The 13,244-nt window shown below is 29.9% G+C and overlaps 1 protein-coding gene across 2 annotated transcripts in view; it reads left to right on the top strand.

Moving 5' to 3' along the window:
* LOC145325127 (muscle-specific protein 300 kDa-like) overlaps window positions 1–13,244 on the top strand; it is a 79,383-nt gene that overhangs the window by 26,044 nt on the left and 40,095 nt on the right. For both annotated transcript variants that reach the window (XM_080167984.1, XM_080167983.1), the window contains exon 9: window positions 11,263–11,340. In XM_080167984.1, coding sequence (XP_080024110.1) covers window positions 11,263–11,340 — 78 coding nt within the window. The remainder of the gene's footprint in view (window positions 1–11,262; window positions 11,341–13,244) is intronic.

The raw sequence follows: 13,244 nt of genomic DNA, 5'->3' as shown, positions 1-13,244 counted from the left end.
TTTTATGTATTAAATTTCATACTTTTATACTTTTTATATCAAGATATTTAATTTGTTTTTATAACCGTAGCTTTAGGATTAATTTTAGATTTACATAAATTAAAGTTTGCAAAACACAATTTTATACTTTTGTTAATAATTTGCATTAAAAGTTGAACAGATGTTACATAGTTTTCTATAAATTTGGTTTAAGTTTAATTTATAAAAGAAACCATTTTGGAATATTTGAATAAAATTTATTTGAACCTCCCTCTATCTCTACCTCTCTCTCTCTCTCTCTCTCTCTCTCTCTCTCTCTCTCTCTCTCTCTCTCTCTCTCTCTCTCTCTCTCTCTCTCTCTCTCTCTCTCTCTCTCTCTCTCTCTCTCTCTCTCTCTCTCTCACTCTCCCACTCCCACTCCCACTCTCTCTAACTCACAAGCACACACAATTAAGAATATTATACCCCGCTTATTTTAATTGTAAACATTATTGTTGTAATGTAATGTAACTCTCTCTATCTCTCTCTCTCTCTCACACATACACACACACAAGCACAATAATGAATATTAGGCTCCGCTCCTATTATTATTAATCCTTGTTGCAATGTATATGTTGTTGCTCTCACAAGTATGTCACAACTTTTGGAATTAAGAACAGATTTAAACTTGGGTGTCTTCTCCCTTTCGCAAATATTACTAATATAAACAAGGATGACAACATCCATAAAAGCGAAGCACTGAAACTGTAGGACAAACGGACATTAACACGTGTATAGTGTCTGAACTGAATAATCAGAATATAAAAGTATAAGATTCGAAGCAAAATTGTAAGTAAATTTGTTGAAAAACTGCTTGATACAGGATAATGTTTATGGACATACTTACATCTTTAGGACTTGATTATAGAGTTGCTTCGCTTAAAATATTGTTCTTTGTTGTCCCAGGAATCAACATACCAAAAATCAGATCAAACGGATAATTAGATCACATAAAAATTTGTTGTTAAAAAAAGTAGAAAAATCAACATGTTTAAAATGGACGTACCGACATTCTGGTAATGATTATAGAGTTGCTACGCTTTCTAAATCGTACCTAACTACTACAGTAATCACCATGCAAAGTTTGAAATCGATAGGACAATTCTAACATGCCTAAATTAACGAATAAAAGCTAACTATCTCGGACGGACGGACGGACGGACGGACGGACCGACCCTAATTATAGAAAAGCTTCGCTTTTAAAAAGTAGCAAGCCGTTTTTATCTGATGCTATCTCGCTAACCGCTGAACCGATATGGTTCTCCTTTACAGTGAAGCTTGTTATAGTCCCTGAGATGGTTTTAGGATATTTTATTTCTATAAATAAGTCTGGGTATAGTTTTAGGCGTTTTTTTCCAATTTTCCATAGACCTAGATGCAAATGAATAAATCTGCATAAAAACTAGGAGTATAGTTTTTAATAATTTTTACAATTTTAAATGAACAACTTTAAAGTTTGGTCCTAATTAAATGTTATTGCTTTTGATGCGCCAACTTTGGGACTACACAATGGGTTAGATATTGTGCTTTTAGTGTATATTTTATTATTAATTAAATAATTTAATCATTTTTGGAGGATGATAATTTTTACAAACATGGTCTTGTATTCGTTGGCTCTTAAACTTTGGGTACTTTAATTAAGTCTTGATTGGTTGGCTCACATGAGAAGTGTCCAAACTTTTAACCAATGATGTTCATCTACAAGAGGGATTAATTTTGTTTATGATCATTAAGGAATTATAATAAATTGATTTATCCCTGAAAATTTCTGGATTTTTTGAGTTCTGGATATAATACTAGCGGCTACGCCCCCTAGAGACCTCTAGGGGCACTTGAGGGGAGAGTTGAATCCCAAAACCTATTTTTATAATTTTAAGTTTTTTTTAGTTTTAAAAAAAACTTTCATTTAATTTTTTTTCGGGGGAGGGCTAATTTTTTTTCTAGGGGCAAATTCTCTTTGGAGGGTGGTGGTACCCTCTCCCAAAATAGTTTAAACCTTCCCGGGACTTATGAGAAGCTACCCTGTAAAGGAGAACCCGATCGGTTCAGCGGTTAGCGAGATTCTTCGATACAGACAAACACACATCCTGTTACTTATTTTGGTATATTTTTATGACATTTATTATAGAACCCATTGTTTCATTTATTATTTCAGCTTAACCAAAAATTCCACCCCCACAAAAAAAAATAAAAAATACATATTGCACACCATGTTAGAACAATGTAAATTTATGTACTTAATATTGGCAAGGATACAAGGATAAGACAAAGGACGTTAAATAAATACTCTTCTAATTCTTCTAAGTGAAATTCTACAATAATTTTTGGAAGAAGAATATGTTTAGTTTGATTAATATGACATTGACCTTTCCCTAAATAATTAAACAATAATTCAAGTCAAAGTTTAAAGATTTTGCTAATCACTGATTGCGTTCTACAGAACACAGTAATAGTGTCTGACTAGGCTAGGGTCGCATCCGCTAGTATAAACAAAGCAACCTATTCCACAGTTATGATTTGTGAAATAAAAAGAGTTTTAAAAAATACATCAAGAGTCCATTTTTTTAATTAGTTTAATTTCTAATGCTACCATTAATTGGATAAGCTTTTTTATATATACATCTCTTTCGGATATCTTGGTATAAGATAGCTAAAATGTCTTTAGCGCTATTTTATCTTTTTCTTAAATCTTAATGAATGTCTTTTTAGAAACACATCTATTCTAAAACTATTATTGTGCTTGTTTTTAGAAACAATCGTCCGTGGTCATAGACGTCCAAGGGGGGGGGGGGTAAAGTGGCGATTACCCCCCCCCCTGAAAAAATGTTACCCCCCCCCCCAAAAAAAAAAGCTTGGACGCCTATGTCCTTGGTTACCTTATTTTCTCTTTTATTCTAGCTGGCTTAATTTGAATTATTTGAATTTTCTTTATTTTTCTCTTGATACTCTTCAATAGAATACTTTCCCGGAAAATAGTTATATATCGCATCGTATTATAAACAGCTTTCCGGGGGATATTAAAATGAAAAATAATAAGGTTAAACCAGGTTTTGTTAGCCCCGAGGGGCCGAAGGCCCAATTTAACAAAACCGGTAAAATAATTTCATGATTTTTATTTTAATATTCGTGGAAAATTCAATGTGGCTGAGAACTGGTACTAATCAAGCGGATATTAATCGATATTGAAGTCGTAATGGAAAAATGATTATAAATTAATTAACATCACTGTTCTTTTTTTCTAATTAAAATATTATCAAAAGCCATAAAATTTTAGGGGAAGATTAGTTTATCCTCCAATATCCTCTCCCTAAATACCAAGAATCAGAAACCTGAAATTAGATAAAATGTTAATTTGTTGTTAAAGAAAAATGGAGTCTAAGGTCTTGCAAAGAAAATATTAATCTCTTGGGAGAATCAGTCTACAGAGAATAGACCTATTAAATTAAACCTTTAAAATTAATCTAGTATATTTAAAGATACAAAATGTATTTTGTCTATCTGTTCCTTAGAATCTCGAAAACGACAGAAATGTTTTGGGTTTCATTTTTTGGTAAAGCTAGAAATGCAATCATATATAATAATCATTTATAACTTATCTTTTTGGTTAATTTAGATTTAATATAGTAAGGAAAATGCTGAAGGCGTAGCCGCTAAAAACTATTTTAAGCATTTATAAAAAGATTAAAATCAATTTATAAATCATCATGTTATTTGAAAAACAAGTGTTTTGTTCCAATTTATATGGAAATCAATCAATCTTACTTATTAGACCTTTTGATAATTGTGTAGCTACTCTATAATTAGAGTGTGTTTGTCCTTTCATCTCTTTTTGTGAAAAACACCAGTTAATTTTAATGAATCTTTATAATAATGCTTAATAAGTAAGGATCACTCTAACATAGTGCTTAAAGTCTATTTATGAGTAAATTTTTAAAGATTGATATCTTTTTATAAAAATTATTTAAGATTGTTTTGCTATGCTACATATGAGCATAATTGTCCTTTTTTAAAATACAGACAGTCTAATTTTGAATTAGGTGTTAACCCTTTGATGCATTTATGTCACAGTTTTTTTTTAAAGTTTAATGTTAGACAATGCTAATCCGTTGTTTGTCTGCTTCTTTGATTCAGGAAAAGAATTTTAAAATGTTTTATTTCAATATTTTTTAAAACCAAAAAGTGTAATGTAACAAAAGGAGGGAAAGGTCAACTGTAATTAATTAATCCACAAACCTTTACTCTCCCTAATATCAACAAAGTATTAAAGGAAAATATTGCACAGAATTTTGGGATATTTTTCTATCATCCTCTGTCCTATCCCTGAACAAAAGGTCAGGAAATAGTTTATTTTGTTTTGTGTGTTTTTTCTATTTCCTGAAATCAATCCTTTTTTAAAAAAAAGCTTTTCTTAGATATTTACCCTAACTTTGTGTTCGTTTGATTATATTATTGGTGCAAGAGGGGAGGGTGGTGGGGTGTTTTATTATATCAGAGCATTTCCTTTCCAATCTACTCTCATAAATAAAGTAGCCTAAAACCTGCGTGCGGTAAATTTTAAGCTTTCCAAAATGCTGTAGTTGTAGATATCTAAAAATCAACTACGCGCAAAAAGGTGTTAAATAGGGTTAAAAATTGTTTACATTAAAAAGTTTGTTTTCAATGAAGAGTTGAATTATGATTGAAATATATGCTTCGCTTAGTTTACAAGAAACATCATCGCCTCTCAGGGAGTGGGGGCGGGGCATTTATGGACTCCCCCCGATAATTATTACCTGCCAAAGACAAAATTTTACAAAAATAGTTTAGGGGAGGATTAATTCACAATTCATTGTCCATTCTCTTTATCCCTGCAATTTCAAGATACTTGTGTAATAAAATTTTAGTATTTCTTGTTTCATCACATATACAAAATATATATTAGAAGATACAAAACAAGCCCAAATCACAGATGGCGGAAATTTTAGAAGCAGACCATTCTAGAAAAAATAATGATTTCGTCTGCTACGGAAAAATAAATATAAATGGTGTTAGATCACATTAGTTTAATTATTAAATCTGCTTAGAGTTAAACATTAAAAAAGGGCCATATAGAAAAAACAAAAATAACGGGATTATTTTTTTGGAAAGAAGGTAGCTACGAATTTTCATTTGGTAGTTTATAAATTAGATGTTGTATTTTGAATTTTAAAATTTAGTACGGAAATGATACAACATCTTAACCCTAATTTTTGTACAATACAACACAGTACAGATATATCATTACATTATACATCCAAAGAACTTGATAGAATGTTACCCAAGTGCATATTTATTTATTTATTTTGAATTTTAATTAGCAATGAAAGTTTCAAATAAAATTTTTACTCATTAATAAAAATGCAAATAATACAAACTAAAATCTGTCTGAGGGAAACCCAACGATAGCTTTCTGACAGTTCAAATTACCAAAGTAAAAGATAAAAAATTTTGGGAGAGAAAAAACTTGATTTTAACAAAAGCCATTAATATATAGGTTTATAAAAAGTTATGTTTTTTACTTTAAACTAGCTACCTGAATTTGATTCTATACTTTATCTACACACACACACACAGCTTTTTCATTAGCATTTTATACGAACCACTGCGCTATCCCAAAACTGGTTTATTAGGCTAGAAATAGGCCTAGGCTTGAAATAGGCCTGAAATAATATTTTCCTACGTTTCCCATCCCTTATCCCTGGTGATAATATCTAGACACAAAAATATAAATTAATTTTTTCCTACTGATTTTTGTATCTTTTTTAAAAATTAGTTATGCCTATGTATGTGATACTAGCAGCTACGCCCCAAGTGTCATCTAGGGGCACTTGAGGAAGGGGAAAGTTAACAACCCTCCCCCACTTTAAAAAAAGGTTATGTGGTAAGTGAAATCCTTCGGTACAAATATACAGACAGTCGTGATATTACTTTTATAGGAAGATCACACATACAATTCTATTAAAATAAACATAACATTAATGTGAATTAGATATGATTAATCTAATATTTACTTTCCTACCAAAAAAAACAATTTTTTTAGAATTTCACTATTTGAATTAAATACTTGGTTTTATGTCCTTAATTAAAATAAGGCGTCTTTCAAAAAAGTTATTAGTTACAAATGAGAGTAGGGTTTTAACACCTATTGAACAGTGGATCGTCAACGCCCCCCTCTATGTGTAAAACTTTTCAATATGAATCCTACGTGACTGAACTTTACCACAAATATATTGTTAAAACTTCCCAATGTAAACCCAAATTTTAATGAATTATGTCGGCCCAATGTCATTAAATAAAAGAAGCGACGACTGGCATGATATAGACATGCCTATTTTGAAACAAAATTGACCAGTAGAGGAGAGGGGGTTAATAGTGGTCCACAAACTATTAAAGGGGTATTACCCCATTATTAGTCTGAGGGACAAATTAACGGGCAAAAAGAGTTAATTACATCCAAAAGTGACCTTCGCTAAAACTTGAATTCACTCTCAAAATTTTTGCCACATGAAAATTAGTCTGATAAAAGTTGGGCCTACTAAGACAAAGATAAAAGTTGGGCCTACTAAGACATAGCAATAACAAAGTTTATATGCAAGTAACACAACAACAAAAAGTTAACAACATTTATAAAAAAAAATGTAATAGAGTAATGTAAAAATGTAATAGACTCTATTACATTTTTATAAAAAAAAATGTAATTCTCACCAAGAATAGTTATTTATATATTTATATTATATTATAGACAGCTTTCTGCAGATATTAAATTGAAACTGGTGTTAATATTTTTATTTTCATTTTATTATCCGTAGAAAATAAATCTATAAAGCGATGATATAAATGATTTTTCAGTATAACTGAGAACCGGTTCTAATCCAGGGGATATTAATCGGTTTCGAAGTCATATTAAAAAATCTACCTAATGTTACCACTTCTAAAATGCCTAAATTGAAGAAAATCTGGACGAACTCACGGACGGACAAACTAAAATGTAGAAATATTCGATTTAACAAAAAAAAGATAAAATCTTATGTATTTGTAAAGAAAATGTGAAGTTTTGTGTCAAAATTCAGACATACACTTTTTTAATATTTGCATAATAGTAGAGTTCTTTAGAATTCTTAAATATTAAAATACATTTTTCAAATATATAAATACATAGTACAGAAAATATAGAAATAAGGATAACAACATCCAATAGGCGAAGCTAATTAATAGCTAAACAATGATAGACGGGGTGAAATACTGGTAAAATAAAAGATTTTGTTGATTTAAAACTAAAAATTAAGCAAGAAAAAAAGAAAATTTCTCAAATTTAAAGCAAATATAAACTATGAATGAGTAATTCAGTTGAATCATTTTAAAACAAAAATTTACTTTTATTTAACTTATTTTACACTCTTTTATTTGCTTTGATTTTTTTAGGCTACGCCTAAGGAAATATTAAAACTAGAATAATGAATAAGAAAAGTATAATGTATTCTAATTTAAAATCTATCAATAAATAAGAAGCGATGTCACGAAAGGGACTATACCCAAAAGTTACGCCACTAAAAATAAGACCACGAAATTCGGAAATAATATTGAATTACAAATATCTAAGTCAGACAATCTTTTCATGCTTCCACGCTTCTATGACTGATATGTACATTACAAGCATGAACTCACTAGTCAGTAGCGCACTGCTTCAATGTTAAAATACATCAGTAGTTTAGCAACATTGAGCAAACAACAGTATTAAATAAATGAAATAGAAGCGTGGTTAAGAATTATTTAGAAACTATTTAGCATGTTGATTTTTTTTTAAATCCGCCAAATTTCAAAAGTTTAGGTAGGGCAGACAGACATAAGAGAATTCTTATTATAGAGTAGCTACTAAAAAAATATGGAAATCGAGATAGAATTTTTAAAATACATTTATTTTTATTTTCTAAAAATATTTAAATATTAAAGATAATATAATAACGCACTACTAAAATGTCTCAAGAGGCTTTCATATTCAAAATACATTTTTAAGAGGTGTTATGTTTTAGTATCGTTTATATTAAAACTTCTCTGTAAGGGGTAAAGAAAAATGCGTCGCTTTTATTTAACATTGATATTTTATGCAAAAAAGGGTATTTTTATTCAACTTCAAAGAAAGCAAATACATAGTATATTTTCATTTATTAATCATAGGTTTAAATGACCTAACATGACAGTTTTTATTGATACCCAATAAAAGTGTTTTATGAATTATTTGATAAGAAAAAAAATACTTTATTTATTTGTATAAATCGTGGATGCACTGCCACCTTACAATATGAGAATGCAGTAAAACATTGAGCATTATCCATCATAATTTGCAGGTGATTCAGATTGGCTAACAAAGTGTACATCCGTCGACGGTTGCATTTTACAATAATTAAATAAAGTAAAAAATTTATTTTTAAAGTAAAAATCCTCGATTCATTGTTTAAAAATTATTTGTTACGCAAGGAAAGCGTTATTAGAATTAAAATATTATTAATAAAAAAATAGATCCCCGCCCCGCCCCCTCTCCCTTCATTTAATTTCTTACTTTTATGGATAGTTTTTAAATAATTTCAAAATTAATTCAAAATCACACATCAATTTTTTCTCATATGCAAAAATACTTGGTATGGGGGGGATTATGAATCATTAGAGATTATGAGGACACTGCTAAAGCGTTTTGCTTAAAACAAATGTTTGTTTTTTCAGTTAGTGTCACAGTCACACACACACACACACAGCTTTTTGATCCCCCCATAGTTAAATTATAAATAGTTTATTTAAAACATTCCAACATATACAAACTTATAAACATCTCATTAAATTTATGTCATTTTTTATATCCTTCTAGTAAAGTAAATTAAAGTGTTAATTGCTTTTAAAATGTCAATTTTAAATAGAGTAAAAAAGTGATTTTAAAGTGAAAATTGAAACAGATTTATCAATTCATATGATTAAAACATGTTTTTTTTCATCCGAAATACCGCATTAAATCTTAGCAATAACAAGGATGACAACATCCATAAAAGCGAAGCACAGAAACGGTAGGACAAACGAACATTAACACTTACATAATGTCAGAACTGAATAATCAGAATGCGAATATATAAGAGTCAAAGCAAAATTGTAAGTAAATTTGTTGAAAAACTGCTTGATACAGGATAATGATTATGGACATACTTACATTTTTAGGACTTGATTATAGAGTTGCTTCGCTTATAATATTGTACTTTGTTAACTATTACAGGAATCACCATACAAAATTTGAAATCGATAGGACAATTCTAACATGCCTAAATTAACGAAAAAAGCTATTTAAAAAAGTAAAAAATCAACATGTTTAAAATGGATGTACGGACATTTTGGTAATGATTATAGAGTTGCTACGCTTTCTAAATCATACCTAACTACTAAAGGAATCACCATGCAAAATTTGAAATCGATAGGACAATTCTAACATGTCTAAATTAACGAAAAAGCTATCCGTGACGGACGGACGTACGGACAGACCGACCCTAATTATAGGAAAGCTTTGCTTTTAAACAAGGATGACAACATCCATAAAAGCGAAGCTCTGAAACGGTAGGACAAACGGACATTAACACTTATACTGTCAGAACTGAATAATCAGAATGCGAATATATAAGAGTCAAAGCAAAATTGTAAGTAAAGTTGTTGAAAAACTGCTTGATACAGGATAATAATTATGGACATACTTACATTTTTAGGACTTGATTATAGAGTTGCTTCGCTTATAATATTGTACTTTGTTGTCCCAGGAATCAGTATACCAAAAATCAGACCAATCGGATAATTAGGTCACATACAAAGAAGATAAAGTATAGAATAGAATCCAGGTAGAAGATTCTGCCTGGCTAGCCTGAAGTAAAATTGGACCATTTGAAAGACCAAAACGGCTATAAGGCTGTTAGTAAATAACATGATTTCAGTAATTATTCTGAAAAAATATTCAAAATAAATTCCTTTTGCAATAATTTACTAAAAGCCTTGTAGCCAAGCTTCCACCTTTCTCTTCCTTATTCACAATAGATTAAAAATGAATTTGATGTGCATTTTAAGCCTTAAAAAATTTAATCATGTAAGAAAATTTACAAAAATATTGGTCTTGGTATTTATATTATAAAAAACTAGGTTGCGCTCTTATGTATGTTTTTAAACAGCTGATTTATACATGATAGCAACTACATCCATACATACTTGTGGTAGAGGGGGAGGGGGAAGGAAGGGGTTGTACCCATTTAGCTGACCTTTGAAAATTACAAATGTGGTCAATCAACCTTACCAAAATTAAAACAACATTATGTTTAGTGATTTTTCGTCATTGTCTAAACTGACCAAGCAGCTATTGCTGTCTTTACTTCAATATGAGGTGTGTATCAGAGATGTTAGCCTCTAGTCAGATACTGATGTTTATGGGGAAAGTATTACCCTTTCACTATAGAGAATGTATTTAATTTTTTTAAGTCAAACATGTTACACTACATTTAATTTAAAGCATGAAGATCAAATAAATTTTTAACAATATATATTAGATTTTGATACAAATTGAAGTTTTCTAATTTTGTCCAACTAGTCATTGTGATTTGTACTTTAGCATTATTATCATTACTGCGCAAGTCAAAGATTTCTTCTAATTTCCCAGAAATTTTTAGGGTTTTCACTTCTATTCCTCCTTATTCTATGGTCACATACAAATTTGCTGTTAAAAATGTAAAAAATCAACATGTTTAAAATGGACGTACGGACATTTTGGTAATGATTATAGAGTTGCTACGCTTTCTAAAACGTACCTAACTACTAAAGGAATCACCATGCAAAATTTGAAATCGATAGGACAATTCTAACATGTCTAAATTAACGAAAAAAGCTATCCGTGACGGACGGACGTACGGACGGACGGACGGACCGACCCTAATTATAGAAAAGCTTCGCTTTTAAAAATACATTGAAACCTATTGTATAAAACAGTAAGGATTTTTCTGTTTGTATTTTAAGATTTCATTAACAAAATTTTTAATTTCCATTTAGGGAAAGTAGTATATATAGGTCCTGGGTAGGTTTTAAGCTATTAATTTTCTAAAATTTAACATTTGAATTTAAAAAGCTAAACATTTCATTTACTGAATATGTAGTGTTTATTAATATACGCTACTTATGGTTTTTTATTTTTCATTAATTTTCTTATTTTTATTTTAGGATGTTTTTGAGGATGAGAAACGAGAGGAGGAGACAATAAAACAATTAAAACAGATTACAACAGACATATGTGTCCAGGTACGTCATAATCAGGGAGCGAGGGTACCCAAAGTTTTGAAAAACATTTTTTTTTATTGTTTGTTTACCCAAAAACTTTGGGTACTTTTGCTGAATTTTGATTGGATTGTTCGAAACTAGTATTGTCCAAATTGTTTACCAAATAATAGTGTTTTATACAGAAGGAGTAATTTTGTTTATCCTCATCAACAATTTATCGATCTATTCTCTTATCCTTGAAGATATATGGTTATTATTGGTCGCATAGCTACTCTAAAGTTATAGCATGACTTTGTCCGTACGACACTGAGTTGATTTGCTACATGAAATTAAAATTTGAGAAAAATAACTGTTATTTAAAAAAAACATCATAGCTAGCCCATCAAATTTAACAAATTTTAGAAAATTTATATAAATTTGAGACAAATTCATAACTCTAATAAAAATCAGGGATTGAGAGAATACTTAATATTATGTAAAGTAGTGAACGTTCTTTGATGGTTTTAGTCTATTTTCTGATTTAAGTCTAGGGATGTTTTAAAGTTTTTTTAGCCCCTCTCTATCCCGTCAAATATAGAACCCCTAAATGTTAGAGGCGTAGCCGCTAGTGATAACTAAATATCTATATCTATAACACATCTTTTACTCTAATATTTACAAGTTTCTTAAATCAGTACGGGGAAAAAGTCGCTCAAAAATCAGACACGTGACGTCATAAAAATGAGTAATTATCCATCCCTTTTTTAGGGGTTTTTCTTTTCAACTTCCTCATTTTTATGACGTCATGTGTTTGATTTTTGAGCGACTTTCGTACCTTAAATCAGAATTTCACAAAAATAAGAATGGGAAAATAAATCTACCGTCTATTGTCCTATCCATTAATCCCCGAATAAAATTGAAGCTTGCCTAGGCCTAGGCAAGAGTTGCATGAATGTTTTCAATCAAACAAATACATTGTGCATTCGTTTTCCCACATGTTTCATAATTGCAAAAAGATACAATTAGAAGTTGGTCACTGAACTAAATGAAGCAACCAATAAAAGTCCCCAAAGTTGCTAAGCCAACGAATACGAAAACGTTATTATAAAACTTTGGGGGCTAGTGTAATAAACAGCCAATTGTTCCCTTCGTCCTTGGTATAGTGATTAAAGTGAACAAAATAGGTAGGAAAAGTTTATTTGTGCTGTTGCAATAAATGGATTTCTTAATGTTAAACTTACATGTGTGGAATTGTATACACACCCACAGATACATTAGTCCCAATTTCTGCAGTGCATTTCTCAAATTAAGCTAAGATTTTAACCTTAAGGGATAAGACAATGAACGATAATTTGATTTGCGTTCTCAATGATGATAAACTAATTTAATTTTTAAAAGCGAAGCTTTTCAATAGTTATTCTAGAAGATAATTATTAGTAGTGTGATCCATCTAATAAAGAGCTTAAAGATTTCTAGGCAAATATATGAGATAATGGTTTTTTAAAACTTTTTGTTTAAGCATAATTTACAGTTCAATGTCTCCTCAAACCCGGAATTAAACATAGAAACAAAACCTACGTAAATTGTAAATATAAGATATAAAATTTAATTCCTATCAGTCCCTAATATTTATCTCTAGAATCTAATCTTAAATTTAATATTTACACTGTTTTTTAATCTCTGAAAACTAAAGCAAGATATTTCATAAATAGGAAATTTGAATCCTCCTTAAAATATACTTTTTACATTATATTGATTCAAACACAGAGTTTTATTTGTCCTTTAATATGAAATTATTGGAAATTTTAAATAATATAAATGTAGAAAATTAAGTAATTTTAATAAACAAAACTTACTGTTAAAGTTTCACATGTGAGATAATTCATGGATAAAGGGAAGGAAATTGGCGGTATTGTCGTTCGCTACCCCCCCCCCTCGCTCTCATT

Source organism: Acartia tonsa, chromosome 7 (assembly GCF_053477335.1).
Source record: "Acartia tonsa isolate MP-2025a chromosome 7, ASM5347733v1, whole genome shotgun sequence".
Lineage (NCBI taxonomy): Eukaryota > Metazoa > Arthropoda > Copepoda > Calanoida > Acartiidae > Acartia > Acartia tonsa.
The sequence above is the reverse complement of the archived record's forward strand: the minus strand, read 5'-3'. Positions and strand labels throughout refer to the sequence as shown.